General features: G+C 24.5%; 1 protein-coding gene across 1 annotated transcript; it reads left to right on the top strand.

Annotated features, from left to right (window-relative positions):
* The first annotated feature begins 4183 nt into the window (after positions 1-4183).
* Positions 4184-14787, top strand: LOC126896068 (valine--tRNA ligase). The gene is made up of 17 exons (XM_050668515.1): positions 4184-4499; positions 4813-4998; positions 7945-8072; positions 8506-8670; positions 8820-9021; positions 9082-9370; positions 9611-9735; positions 9796-10058; positions 10140-10224; positions 10538-10714; positions 11216-11337; positions 11772-12028; positions 12085-12212; positions 13028-13180; positions 13243-13443; positions 13497-13787; positions 14497-14787. The coding sequence occupies exons 1-17, from the start codon at positions 4383-4385 to the stop codon at positions 14716-14718; spliced, it is 3111 nt and encodes a 1036-aa protein (XP_050524472.1). The 5' UTR covers positions 4184-4382; the 3' UTR covers positions 14719-14787.
* Positions 14788-15651: the final 864 nt, after the last annotated feature.

Raw genomic sequence — 15651 nt, 5'->3', positions numbered from 1 at the left:
AAAAATGTAAAATATAATATCAAGAATTTTTTCACAAAAATAGCATATTTTTGCATACGGTAGTCATTTTCACCATGAAGACAAGTCCAGAGGTCAAATTTTTTTTTTTCAAATTAAAGTATATTACATTAGCTTTAATTTAAGGTATATATAAAATTGTCAGTCTTTCCGGAACATTTTCAAAAGTTAAGTTGAAAAAGTTAATTTTTTGTAAAAAAGTTACCATTTTGAAACCCCATCCTTTGGGCTGTTAAAGGGTCAAATGTTCACAAAAATATATAAAATGATAGGTAATTATCTAAGGTATCTATATAAAAAAAAATTATATTGATTCGGTCATTTTTAAAAAAGTTATGGCAATTTTAAGTAAAAAAAAATGAAAAAATATCGAAAATTAGCGATTTTTAAATTTGTAATTTTTTGGGGGATTTCCCCCGTTTACGAGGAACGAGGGATTTTTTTTCAATTTTTGAGGGTAATGTCTTCAACTAGATACGATTTGTGATCTTTTGACATATTTTTCATCAAAATCAGTTCAGTGAGAGCTGAGATTGAGCGTATACAGACACAAAAAAAAAAAAAGAAAAAACACATCATAGTAAAATTAATACCTTCTCAGCTTCGCATCGAAGCTAAAATAGGTTAAGAAGTATATAATTTTATTGAAGAAATGACGGATCCTCATTGGCTAACTTCATCATATGCTTGATTGGCTCGTTTATTAAATAATTAGTAGGGCAATGTGGAATAAAGAAAGTATGTGAGTTGCGAGTGTACCTTACAGGAACTTTAAAGTTGATTTTAGCAAGAAGAGAAGGGGAATCAATAGAGCTTGATAAGAGCTTATTAAGGAAAGTAAGATTATAAGAACGGCGGCGGTCAGCTAGGGAGGATAAGTTAAGAAGAAAAAGAAGGCGAGAATAATCATGAGGGACACAGTTTACGTTCAAGGTATGTTTCATAAAGGAAAGGAATTTTACGTTGAACCCTTTCAAATTGTAAACAGGCATCAGCTGTTTGAGGATCCCAAACAACTGAGCCATATTCCAGAATTGGTCGTACAAGCGCACAGTAAATGGATGTAGAGACCTGGTGAGCTTAAATTCACTAGATATCCTTTTGACAAAACCCAGTACCTTAAGAACTTTACATGTAATGCTATCGATATGAACTCGTGAACTTTGGGAGGGAGTAAAAGTAAAACAAATGCTAGAATCAACAGTAATTAATTTGGAGCCATTCAATGTATAGGTATAAGTTATAGGAGAGTGACTTCTAAAAAATACCATTGACCGGCATTTATTAATATTTAATGTAAGATCGAGAGTATCAGACCAGATAGAGAAGCAATTAAGATCGTTCTGGAGTTTGTGACAATTATCAACAGAGCAAATTTTTAAAAAAATTTTCATGTCATCCGCAAAACAGAGAAGTTGACTATGCTTGAGGGAGGAATAAGCGCTATTGACAAACAGAGAGAAAAGAAGTGGAGATAGATGTCCACCTTATGGGACACCAGAGGTAGGTATAAATATATGAGATTTTGTGCTATGTAATCAAAAAGTAGCAGCCATTTTATTATAGGTATTGGTATTTTCATTTTGTTGTCATGATAAGAACTAATACCGGTTGAGTGAAAATATATATTATAAGAATTTTACTTTTAATCATTTTATTTCATTAATATTCCATCTTTTATATAATAATTTATAGAATGGTTTATGTTTGCATTGTAAAAAACTGCATTAACTCAAGAATTGTTATCAAAAATGATGATTGTAAAATGTTTAAAATACCAAAATATTTTCCTCGGTTAGTTTTTTTTATTATAAATTAATAAAAATAATATTTATATCTTAAAAAAATCTTAAATTTATTCAATAGTTATAAAAGATGGTTACCAAATTGCAACAGAAATGATTTGTTAGACAAATCAATTGATACATTAAATAAGTATTACATTGTTTGTAATGTTCATTTCAAACCTAATATGTTTTTTAACCCAGAAAATTTTTTCAAACAGTCTGAGGGCTTAAATTGTCTGAATGACTTAGATGAGATTTTAACTAATTTAAGCGATGTTGCTCCTCCATTAAACAGTCTTATTGCATTCAATCCTGAGAAAACTTATAATTTTGAAAACTTTAAAGTTGGTATGGTTGATTACCTCGATTTAAGTTTTCCTGCTATAAATGCCCTTATTTATGTAAGTGGCTATCTAGTTAAAAAAACACTAGAAAACATAATTGTGGTATATGTATAAATGATGTTAAATCTCAAAAACAGTTAGATGAATCTTTTTTTTTTACATGTTTTAAGGTTTACCATAATGAAAATTTATCCACTTATGGAAACTTAAATACTCCACCCGATGTGTTTATAAATTATATTAGTGAATTATTTTATGAATTAGATAATATTTTTATAGAAGAATTTCCAATAATTTCTGTAAACGATAATGTAGGAAAAGAAATGAGAAGTTTAATAAGTACATCTGATGTGAGCGTAGAGGATGTGTTAAATGGAAGTTTAGGATTAGAGTGGCCGACCCCAAGTAGTTGGGATTAAGGCGAGGAAGAAGAATATTCTTTTTAAACATACATGTCCAAACTTTGATTATGAGTTTTTAAAAAACCTTTACATAAAACTGAGAATATTTAGTTCTTTAAAATTTTTAAACAAACATATTTTATCAAAATTAAGAAAACATAGGAAACTTGATATACTAACACATTAATAAAATACATTTACATGATTTAGGTTATTTGAGGAAGTTTTTATTATGTTTCAATTTATTAATTGTATAATTTATGTGGTGAATGTGTATAATGATTTTGAAACAGTATTATTATGTTAATTAATTCTTTTTTGTTTTTAGCTTTGATGCAAAACTAAGAATATATTCATTTTACTATAATGTATTTTATAAAATAATTTATTCAAAATTAATGAAAAATTTTGTATGAAATATCTAAAAAATGTATAATTCAATGGAATACAAATCATTATTTTTGGTGTTTTTATTTAATATGTTTGGATTATCGTATTATTATATAATTTAAATATATTAAATACTTAAATATTTATGTAGTGTTGTACACGTTGAAAAATATAAAAAAAAAACCCAACACAGTGGGGTCGTGGCATAGTTGGGTCCAGCATAGATTAAAATCACTATCATAAAAAACGCTTCTATGCAAATCTGTAAATAGTGTTTAATTAAAAAAAATTAATGGATTATTCCAAAAGCTATAGGATCTCCTATATCATTATTTATATTCTGATTACAAGTTTTATGATTTAGAAGTATAATATATAAATATAAATAGTACTTATCTTAAAAAAAATATAATGATCCATACATTTTTCAAAAAGTTATAGCGTTATAAAGTTAAAAATATAAAAAGAAATTTTTGTAAAAAAATCGTATTTTTTTTATTACTTTGATGACTGTTTTCATCATGAAAACAAAATAAAGTCCGAAATTTTCTTTTTCCATAATAAAGTATATTACATAAGCTTTAATTTAAGGTATATATAAAAGTTTCACTATTTCCGGAACACTTTAAAAAAGTTAATTTTTTATGAAAAAGTTGTCATTTTAAATCCCTCTCTGTAGGCAGGTAAAGAGTCAAATTTATAAAAAAAATATATCAAATGTTAGATAAGTACATTATGCATCTATTAAAAGAAAATTATATCAATTTTTTCAATTTTGAAAAATTATGGCAGTTTTAAGTAAAAAATTTGAAAAAATTTCGAAAATTTGTAATTTTTTTGAAGATTTCCCCCATTTATGGGGAACGATGGAATTTTTTTCAATTTTTGAGGGTAATGTCTTCGACTAGATACGATTTGTGATCTTTTGACACATTGTTGAAAGAAATCGGTCCAGAGAGAGCTGAGATTGAGCGTTCACAGACACAAAAAAAAATATAGTAAAATTAATACCTTCTCAGCTTCTCATCGAAGTTAAAACATAAATACCGTAATTAAAATTGTTACTTTACATTTTGAAAAAGGTATACACAATTCTAGTGTTGAAAAGTGGTCACATTGATTTACCTAAATAAAAATGGTAGACTGATTCTAATCACCTCCTTATATTGACCATGTAAATTTTTATCAGTGTCCAATCTGTTTATTCTATGATTTTTATGTTAGCTACAGTTATCACATAAAAATCCACGTTTAAGTTATGTACGGTTCACTGTCATTTGGTGGCTATAGATAAGAGATAATAAGCACCACCATAACGTGTTACTTAGATTTTTCATTTGGTTTGAAATTATTAAAGTTTTTGGTACGATTTTTTCCAAATATATATTCTGTTACTAGTAATAGTATTTAATATATTTATTTTTACTTTAAATAAATTTATTATGGAGGAAGCACCACCTAAAACTGCCAAACAACTAGAAAAAGAAGCAAAGAAGTTGGCTAAATTAGAAAAATTTAAACAAAAACAGGATCAAAAGCAAAATACATCTAAAGATGAAGTATGTATACGCTATATTTTGTGTAATTACATTCTTAATATATTATTGTAACATTGCTCATAAAATAAAACATCTTTTAAGAAAAACAAATAACTGTGATAATTATATGAAGTGAATAAATACTGGTAAAATACTTGGAGGTATAAAAACAAATTTTTTCTTGACATAATTATAGTTGATGAAATACAAATAATATGTTACAATAGACCAATAATGTGAATTTATATAAACAAAAAAAAACAATTTTTATATATGTAGAATTTTAAAAAGTATTGTGAATCTATAATTATTTCTAAATAATTAATTTTTGCAGAAAAAAGAAAAAAAAAAAGATCTAATTAAGAAAGAAAAAGAGTTAATATTATACATGAAGAATACTGATCCCGGTATGAAAAAAGATATTGATTGTCCTATGCCAGACTCATATAGTCCAAGATATGTTGAAGCTGCTTGGTATAGTTGGTGGGAAAAAGAAGGATTTTTTAAACCTGAATATGGGGTAATTTATCACATTTCTAAAATATATAATGTCTATTTTTAATAATATACATTAGGGTGGTCCTTATTTATACTTAGTGATTTTTTTTTAAACAAATTTGATGCCAAGTGATTGGAATTTTGTTCTATACAGCATACAAAAACATTAGTGAATTTTGAGCGTTCTAGGTCAACCCCTTCACGTGCCGCAATGGGGATGAAAATTAACAAAAAGATTTAGGAATTTATTTTTTGTATAAATATTTTTAATTATATTATAAATAGAAAAATTCCACAGAATTAATTATGCAGTAAACAATAATGTAAAGAAAAAAGGTCTTTACGAATTTTTTGTAACATTGATTGTTCAACATCTAACTAATAAAAACTGTTTAATTTTATTTTTTGTGAAAACATTGCATTTTTTGTCCTTTAACATTTAATTCTATAAATATTGCAAATACAAAAATATTGCATTTACAAAAATATTTTTAATAACTTATGCATAAATAAAGGTAATAACGCAATTTTTTGTAGTACTAATTACTAGTTACTAGTTTTTTGTAGTAAACGATGCAGAAAAACGAGGAGTAATTTAATACAAAATTTACTAAAAATGAAAATTGAAAACAATACACTTTACACATAATTATTTAGAATTCAATTATCGTTATACTCTCTATTATTGTTCATCAATTAATAATTTATTTATTATAAAGGTTATTTGAGAGTACAGAAAAAGATATCAAGAGTTCTCTAAAACTAGTTTAGTAAAAAATGTTTCACCGCAATAAATTTTAGTTTTAATATCAGATTATAACAAAATATATAGAAATATTCATATTTTGTTCAATTTTTACACTGAAATTGTAGTTCCAAAGAAAATTACGTTATTACCTTTATTTATTTATAAGTTATTAAAAATATTTTTGTAAATGCAATATTTTCGTATGCAATATTTATAGAGATAAATGTTAAAGACCAAAAAATGCTATGTTTTCACGACAAATAAAATTAAACTGTTTTTATTAGTTAGAAGTTGAAAAATCATGTTACAAAAAATTCATAAAGACCATTTTTCTTTACATTATTGTTTACTGCATAATTAATTCTGTGGAATTTTTTCTATTTATAATATTATTAAAAATATTTATACAAAACACTAAATTCCTAAATCTTTTTGTCAATTTTCATCCCCTTTGTGGCACGTGAAGGGGTTGACCTAGGATGCTCAAAATTAACTAATATTTTTATTTGATGTATAGAACAAAATTCCGATCACTTGACATCAAATTTTCGAACTTGTAAAATAAGGACCACCCTAATGTACAAGTATTCTTCCAATGGTGAAGTTTTAAACAATGAATAAAAAATGAGTTACTTTATGATAGCACTTAAAATAAATAATACATAAGTAATCAAGGCTCATAACTAAGAACTAAAAAAACTGATTTATGCATATAAAAATTAAACAAAAATTAGTCAAATATAGTCTAAAATTGATATAACACAATATTACAAATTGAGAAAAATATGTAAGTGAACTGGAAATTGAATTGAAATGTTTCCTTATTTAGGCTATCACTTTCTCACTAAGCTATTCCGTGACTATCTTAATCCCCATTCTTGGAGACTCTTAAGTGGTTGATAACAACTGCTAAAATAAAATTTGGGGAAGCTAAATTTACTTAACCCTCACATAAAAATAATATTTAAATATTTTTGTATTACAAAAAATGTAATTTATCATTTATAATAGATGCTATCCCTTTTGACTAAATTATACTCCACATTTCACCTTTTCTAAATTTTTAAAAGCTAATATCTCAAAAAGTTATAATAGTTTAATATCTTAAATAATAATAATATATTATTTGTAAAATTCTAATGGTATCTTATAGCTTATTCTATTTCTCACATTTATCCCAACTACTTATGTCGGCCTTACATCCTCGTAAATACACTATTCTTTTGCACAACTGATCCTAAATACATAAAACTTTCCACTTTTTCTATAACGTTCTCACTTATTGTCACTGATCTTCTCTTTTCATCTACCTTCTTTTCTCCTTTGTCAAACTCATAGTATATATACTCTGTCAAACTTCTACATATTCTTAAACTCTTTCCTTCAAGAACTGATCTCTACACCTGAACTGCTTTTTCTTACTCTCTATGATTTTTTTAACATTCTCATCCCACGATCAGATTTCCTTGTTTCCTGACATTTTACTCATACTCTCACCAATAATCTCCTTTGCAATATTCTTTATACCACTAGCAAATCTATTCCACACATCATTTATGCCTCCTTCGACATTCCACACATCCTCTTTCTTGCCATCTTTAAACCACTTCATCTGGTCCTACTGCTTTATTCCTATCATTGATGCCACAGTTACACCTACCTCTTTCTCAGTAACTATATCTACCAGTCTAATTAATCAATTTCTTGTTTTACGAAATGTCCTCTAATGTCTCTTTTAGATACTCCTCATTTAGTATTTTTTCAAATGCTCTTTTCACCTTTTTTTCACATCATCATAATTTTTTAGTACTGTAACAGTAAAATTGTATTGGTATCTTATATCTTATGAAAATATTTTGAAAAAACAACAAGAATTTTTATTTATTTTTCATTTACAAACGTAACCATTTTGTCAAAAATTCAACAATATATCTTAAAAATCTAATATATGCAGAATTGGTAAGAATTAATGAAATATGTAAAATAATATTTTTTATTTAATATCATATTGTCACTATAAACAAGATTATTAATATGCATTTATAGTAATAAAATTTAAAATATCATTGAAATATTAGCATATTTATTTTGATAATTTTTTTATTCTTTTTCATCTTCTCAAAATGTTATTTATTTGTAAAAAAAATTATATTTAATTTATAAATATGTATAATAGAACTAGTTTTTGTCTATAGTATCTTTTTTTCAATTAAATTTTAGAGAAAAAATTTGTCTGAAGAAGATCCAAAAGGAAAATTTATTATGATCATTCCTCCTCCAAATGTTACTGGATCGCTACATTTAGGTCATGCTCTTACTAATGCAGTTCAAGATGCATTAATTCGCTGGTAAAAATTAAATTTATTTATGTAATTAAAATTAAAAAAATATGTATTAGAACCTTACAAATGTATAAATTAAGTAAAGATATCTATAAAATTGTTTGTAGGTAAGAAAGCTATCACATTATCGTTAGATTATTAATTGGTTAGAAATAAATAACACAACTATATTGGTGAATAGTCACTGACTGACTAACTTTATTATCAATATGAATAGTACAAGTTACAACATATGATCATTATATTAGGTGTTAAGTAAATATGGAAAAGGGTTTTTATTGTTCTCATTGTTTATAACAATTGACCTGTTTCCTTACTTACTGAACATCTTCTGTATGTAATATAACAATAATTATTTAAAAAAAATTTTATTTCTAATTTTATACTTTGTGTAATATATATAAACTAATAGAGCAATGATAGAATGTGTTTGATGCAGGAATCGAATGAAAGGTAAAATAACACTTTGGAATCCGGGTTGTGATCACGCTGGAATTGCCACTCAGGTAGTTGTGGAAAAACAATTGTGGCGTACAGAAAAAAAAACTAGACATGATTTGGGTCGTGAAAAATTCATAGAAAAAATTTGGGAGTGGAAAAAAGAGTTAGTGGTATAATATACAGTGTTCAAAAAGTAAAAAACAGGTCAAATAATGATAATTATTAATAAACCTTTTTTCTTACTTACTGTGCATTATATAATTATATAATGTTAAGAATTAAAGGTCTATTTAGATTTTCTTTTCTTTTTAGAAAAGGTGACCGTATCTATACTCAATTGAAATTATTAGGTTCCTCTTTTGATTGGGATCGTGCTTGTTTTACAATGGACCCTAAATTATGTCGTTCTGTTACTGAAGCATTTATTCGCTTACATGAAGATGGTGATATATATAGATGTAATAGACTAGTTAATTGGTCATGTGCTCTAAAGAGTGCTATATCTGACATAGAGGTTTTATTTATTATGATTACAATTAGTATAATTTTGTTAATTAAATATATTATATGATAGGTGGATAAAATTGAATTACCTGGACGTACATTCCTCTCTATACCAGGGTATTTAGATAAAGTAGAGTTTGGTGTACTTGTTTCATTTGCATACAAAATTGTTGGAGAAGATGAAACAATAGTAGTAGCTACTACCAGGATTGAAACTATGTTAGGAGATACAGCTATTGCTATTCATCCTTCTGACTCTAGGTATTTTCATTTACATGGAAAATTTGTTCAACATCCATTTTCTGATCGCCAATTACCAATAATTTGTGATAATTTTGTTGATTCAGAATTTGGCACTGGTCAGTACACATAATATAAAGTATTCTTAATTGATATTTCAAAATTTTATAGGACTAATTTTTAAATAAATAAAAACTAGACTTTTTTTAAATATACATTATTTTAGATGACTTTTACATTGAGCCATTATTTAATCATTAAATTATTGATAAAATAAAAAAAAAAATTTATATATACTATAAGGTGATAATCAGTCAAAATTTTGTAGTTATAAAAAAAATGTTGTAAATTAATTTTAGGAGCTGTAAAAATTACTCCAGCTCATGATCCTAATGATTATGAAGTTGGAAAACGCCTCAATTTACCATTTATAACAATATTTAATGATGAAGGATTAATTATTGGTGATTGCACACAATTTAATGTAAGTCTTCAAAGTATAAATCTTTACTCGTATGCAAGTTCTAATAAAACAATCCATCAGGGAATGAAACGATTTGAAGCAAGAAAAGCTGTTTTAGAAGCTCTGAAACAAAAAAATCTGTATCGAGAAACTATTGATAATCCTATGGTTGTACCGATGTGTAGTCGTTCTAAAGATATTGTAGAACCACTCATCAAACCACAGTGGTATATAAGATGTGATCAAATGGCTAAACATGCGTCTGATGTTGTTAAAAGTGGTGAGCTAAAAATTATACCAACACAGCATAACAAAACATGGTTTTATTGGATGGATAATATTCGGTAACCTTTAAATACTAAAATCTATTTGCTCTTATAAACTTTTATATTAATTTTTTAACTACAGTAATCTATTATTTATAGTGATTGGTGTATATCAAGACAACTTTGGTGGGGTCATCGTATACCTGCTTATTTTATTACAATAATAAATGAACAACAAAAATTAGTAAGTTTTTTCTATTTCAATATTGAAATATAATAAATAATTGCTATATATAGCTCTTTTATAAAGGTTGTCAAAAAAATATTAAATAACCTTTTATTTTAATTTTAAAACAACTGAATTTCTCTAAATATTTTTTGAAAAATTAAAATAACATGTTTTAATAAATAAACAGTAATCAAATTTTGATAACAAAAACAATACCTTGAATATTTTTTAGTCTTATACATTGATCTATTTTTGTAATAATTGAAAATAATTTTATAAAATTAATGAATTAATTTTACACAAAGATTTAATAAACAATATTTAACAGAAAGATGAAAATGAATACTGGATAAGTGCTCATAATGAAGAAGAAGCGTTAAATAAAGCAATAAAGAAGTTTAATGTGCCAAAAGAAAATATTACTTTGAAACAAGATGAAGATGTATTGGATACATGGTTTTCATCAGGATTGTTTCCATTTTCAATTTTTGGATGGCCTGATAAAGTAATAGCTGTTTATTAAAAAAAAAAACGAACATGTAAAAATATAAAAACTTTGGGGATACACAGTATAAGTATATAATATTTTTAACATAAGATTGAATAAATAATATATAAATTATGAAGTGTTCAATTTGAAAAAATGAAGGAAATTTGACCTTTCTTCTTTTATTAGCTAAGCACTAATAATTTATTACTAATATCTTATAAATTTTTAATTAATAAGAATTTAAAGTCAATTAAAAAAATTCTATAATTATCATAGTATTTATTCAATTGATTTTCATGGATACTTGTCATTAATTAATATTAAAAAATAAATTATTGGATATTATTGATTCTAAATTTTTTTTTTTTCAAAAATAAGAGTTAGTTTTTATTTTAAAGAAATTTAAGTTTTATATACTTTAAAACTATTTTATTATTAAATATCACTTCAAATCGTTAAATTCCTTATTATATATTTTACTTAAAATTTTTAACCTAAATTATTTCTTAAATTTAGACAAAAGACTTGGAAGTTTTTTTCCCGGGTACTTTGCTTGAAACGGGTTATGATATTCTATTTTTCTGGGTTGCTAGAATGGTCTTTTTATCTCAACGTTTACTAAAATGTTTACCATTTAAGTGAGTATATACTAATATATATGAATCACATCCAATGTATTAATGGTTGCAGGATAAAAGGACTTAAACCTTAAATTGAGCTTGATGCAAGGACATTTCCAAGAAAAATATGTTTGTTAAATGCATAATTAAAATAAAAATAGAACAAAATTTTCTCATAACTAGAGTTAGAATAAAGATAATACAATAATAATTATTGAAAATTTTTAAATTGATTATAACAAAACTCGTTTTTTAGGAAATGTTTTACTTGCATCTAGCCCCTTAATTATATTTTCTTTTCATAATAAAATGAATAAATTATCATTCATTAATTAATCTTTATAAATATCTATTAATACCTTAAAATAATTATTTTTAACTTAAAACCTTTTAACCTATGACTGTTTATACGCTTTTAGAATTTTTTTTATTAATTAATTTATATCTATTAGGACAATTTTTTTACACTCAATAGTACGTGATGCTCATGGTCGTAAAATGAGTAAATCTTTGGGTAACGTTGTTGACCCAATAGATGTTATTATGGGTATATCACTTGATGATCTTAACAAACAACTTTTAAATAGCAATCTTGATCCAAAAGAAATTGACAAAGCTAAAGCTGGCCAGAAACAAGATTACCCAAATGGAATCCCTGAATGTGGAACAGATGCATTAAGATTTGCATTATGTTCTTACATGTCGCACGGTATTACTTTACAAAATTAAATGATATTTTATTATTAAATTTATTTTTATTCATAGGACATGATATAAATTTAAATATTTTACGTGTGCAAGGCTATCGATTTTTCTGCAATAAACTCTGGAATGCTATAAAATTTGCACTTATGTATTTTAAAGAAGGATTTAAACCTACACCTTTATCCAAAGTAAGTAAATATTTTGAAAATAATATATTAATATTTTTAATGTTAAAAAATATTTATATCTATATATATTCATAATACTATTATAGAGTGATTTTTTATAATAACCCACTCAATTACTTTCAGAATAAAAGTAATTAAATTTTTTTTTTTTTTATCATTAGTTACACATTTTTAAATTATTAGCTATGTAAAATTTTTAAGTTCATCCCTTGTAAGGGTGTCAACTTTGTTTTTTCATATGGGAACATATAATTTGAATTTAATAAATTGTTTAAGTTTTTAATTTAATAGTAAATGACATTTTTAATAAAACTTTATTTGTATATTAGATATAAAACTTTAAAGTTTCAAATTTTTGAATTAATATACATGAAGGTTTACAAATACAGATAGCTAATTGGTTTTTTATAATGTCACTATCATAGTCATGGAGTGTTTATTGTCAATTATGACTATCAATTGATATGCTTTTTGTATTGCTAGTTGATGTATTTATAAACTCACAACAATGTGCCTTACTACCATTGATAAAAATTCAAATATTTTATTAAATTTAAAATACAAGGCATAAGGTATGAAATTAAAATTTACATAGTAAATCTAATTATTCAAGATCAATTTGAAACTAAAGATAACCAAAAAAAAAAAAAATTAAATTATTTTTATTCTGTAAACAATGGAGTGGGTTATAATAATAATAATAAAAAACTGTATTGTATACAATTTTTTTTTTTTTGAGTAATTGAACATTTTTTTGTTATATTAATAGTTATGCAAAGCTTAGCCTGATTACTGTTAATTAATGTTTTAAATAGGATGAACAATTAAATAGTATGGATATATGGATTTTGAGTCGTTTATCTCTGGCTGTTGAATTATGCAACACAGCTTTTGAGAATTATGAACTCAGTAATGCTACAACAGCATGTTATAATTTTTGGTTGTATGATTTATGTGATATCTATTTGGTACAAGAACTAAATACTAATATTTTTAAAAATAACATTGATAATTTAAAAATTATTTTTAGGAATGCCTTAAGCCTGTATTTGCATCAAATGATCAAGATAAAATCAAAGTAGTTCAAAATGTTTTATTCAAATGTTTGGATACTGGTTTAGTTTTACTATCCCCTTTTATGCCTTTCATAACTGAAGAACTTTATCAAAGATTACCATATTCAGAAAATATGAAATATCCTAGTATAACTATTGCTCAATATCCAGAGATAGTAAGTTTGTTTTAAAGTCTTAGCATAAAATAAATTTAAAAATCTTTTTGTAGGAAAATTATCAATGGCGAAATTTAAGCGCAGAAGCCGAGGTTGAATTTATTCAATTAATTGTACATAGCATTCGATCTGCTTTATCAGATTATAATGTTCCAAAAAGTTCAAAAACTGAGACTTATATTAAATGCAACAATGAAAATTCTTTAGTTATTGTTAATAAGTATAAGTCAGTCATTGCTTCATTTGCAAATTGTAGTAAGGTTGAAACAAATGTTACCAATATACCTACTGGATGTGCAATTCTATCTATATCTAATAAATGTCAAGTTCATATTTTATTGAAGGTAAAAATATGTATAATTAAAAATAGTAGAGTACTGCTGTTTTTGTTACAGAAACTGTAACAACAAAAACAACTATAAATCAACTATCAATTTTTCTAAATATATTATTTTATTTTATTTAAATTCACTCAAAATTTTAATTATTTTTTTTAACAGCAATTAAAATTTGGATAAATGATTATCTAATTTATATCCTTACTTATAAAATAAATTTGTTAGAATAAAAATAATTTTAATAAATAAAAGCTAATAGAAAAATTATAGTCTTTATTTAACTAAATGTTTGAAATTTTTGTGTGGTCACTATTTAATTGGATTTAAACTTAAGACCTGATAAAATTCAAAATGTTTCACTTACCTGAATGGTGTAAATAGGGCAAATTGATTTACCAGTTAATTTTTTCAGCTGTATTGTAACCACTTTGTAAAGATTGTAAAAATTTATAAATACATTATGTAAAAAGTCGGTAATATAAATTGTGAACAATTTTTTTAAAATAAATTTTTCTATAGTAAATTTTTTTGTAATTCTTTTCATTTTTTAGTTAACTATTATATTGTTTAATATTTACACTTAAGTAAATATAATAATTTAGTTTAATTTTAGTAACTTACAGGTAAAATATAAGGTACAAAATAACATTCTATCTTAAGCAGTAACAAATTTTCGTGCTTAAAAACATTCTTAAAAAAACTATTATTTTTTCAGGGTTTAATTGAAATTTCTAAAGAAATAGAAAAATTAAAAAAGAAAAGTGATCAGTTGCATCAAACTATTGAAAAATTAATTAAAGCAATGAATGTTGTTGATTATGAAACAAAAGTTCCAGAAGATGTGATTAAATCTAACCAAGAAAAATTAAAGCAGTCAAAAGATGAAATTGATAGGCTCACTGAAGCTATTGAAGTGCTAAAGCTTATGGATTTATGATTAATATGTATTAATATAAAAAAGTTATTAATTAGAAATTAATAAATTTAGTTAATTAAATTGTATAAATCTACTTAATATTTAATTGTTCCTTTTTTAACACAAAAGAAAATGTCTACTTATAGAAATTATATTTTTTAGTTATATATTTAACTATGACTCATGCAAAATTTTAAAAAATATTAAACGAATAAGGTTTTTTCTTTTTGGAAATTAATAGTATTCTACGTTCTACAATTTCCAGAAAACAATTTGATCCTATTCCTCCTTTAATTTTTATTTACTTTAGTTTTTTTAAATGGAACATTTGTTTAATCAACTTAATAACTAAAAAATGACTGAAAAACAACTTTTGTCCAGCACTTTAAGAGATCAGCATTTTTATACCCTTGCAGTTTCATAATTGTTTAGAAATGAAAATAAACAGACCCACACATCACTTCTAGTCATTATATTATTGTTAATAACTTTCACAATACTGGTTTAAAAGTTGTTAATGTTAAGTTGACCAGCATTTTCTTACTCTAAATCTGATTGAACATATGTTTCCATTTAATAAAATTCTATTTTGAGGGGGTAGATAAAGAAAAAATTTGCTGAAATCATAAAAATAGGACACAACTCTATATATATTGTAAACTTTTTAAGATAATTCAGTTGAGTTATAAGTTAAGTCTCCCTGTAAAATAATTTTAATAATTTAATTTTTTTTCACATTGATAAATTTACTTCAGTTGTCAAGATATTAAAACAAAACATACAACTTATTTAAATTAAAAAAACATTTTGTTAGTTTTTCTCATTAAAATGTGTTATGAGGAGATTGTTAGAGTTAAAAAGCTTAAATAGTTTTTTAAAGACCATTAATTCTAAACCAAAAAATTGATTTTATAAAATTTTAATTTTAAAATGTATTTTTAATAAAAAAAATGT

Source organism: Daktulosphaira vitifoliae, unplaced genomic scaffold, assembly GCF_025091365.1.
Source record: "Daktulosphaira vitifoliae isolate Bord-2020 unplaced genomic scaffold, ASM2509136v1 Scaffold_1, whole genome shotgun sequence".
Taxonomy (NCBI): Eukaryota; Metazoa; Arthropoda; class Insecta; order Hemiptera; family Phylloxeridae; genus Daktulosphaira; species Daktulosphaira vitifoliae.
This window is presented reverse-complemented; position numbering and strand designations above follow the sequence as displayed.

Coding starts and splice junctions, on each gene's coding strand:
- LOC126896068 (XM_050668515.1), top strand. CDS start 4,383: ATGGAGGAAGCACCACCTAAAACTGCCAAACAACTAGAAAAAGAAGCA. Junction 8,671..8,819: donor ATTTGGGAGTGGAAAAAAGA/GTTAGTGGTATA, acceptor TTTTCTTTTTAG/AAAAGGTGACCGTATCTATA. Junction 10,715..11,215: donor TTTTTGGATGGCCTGATAAA/GTAATAGCTGTT, acceptor TCTTAAATTTAG/ACAAAAGACTTGGAAGTTTT.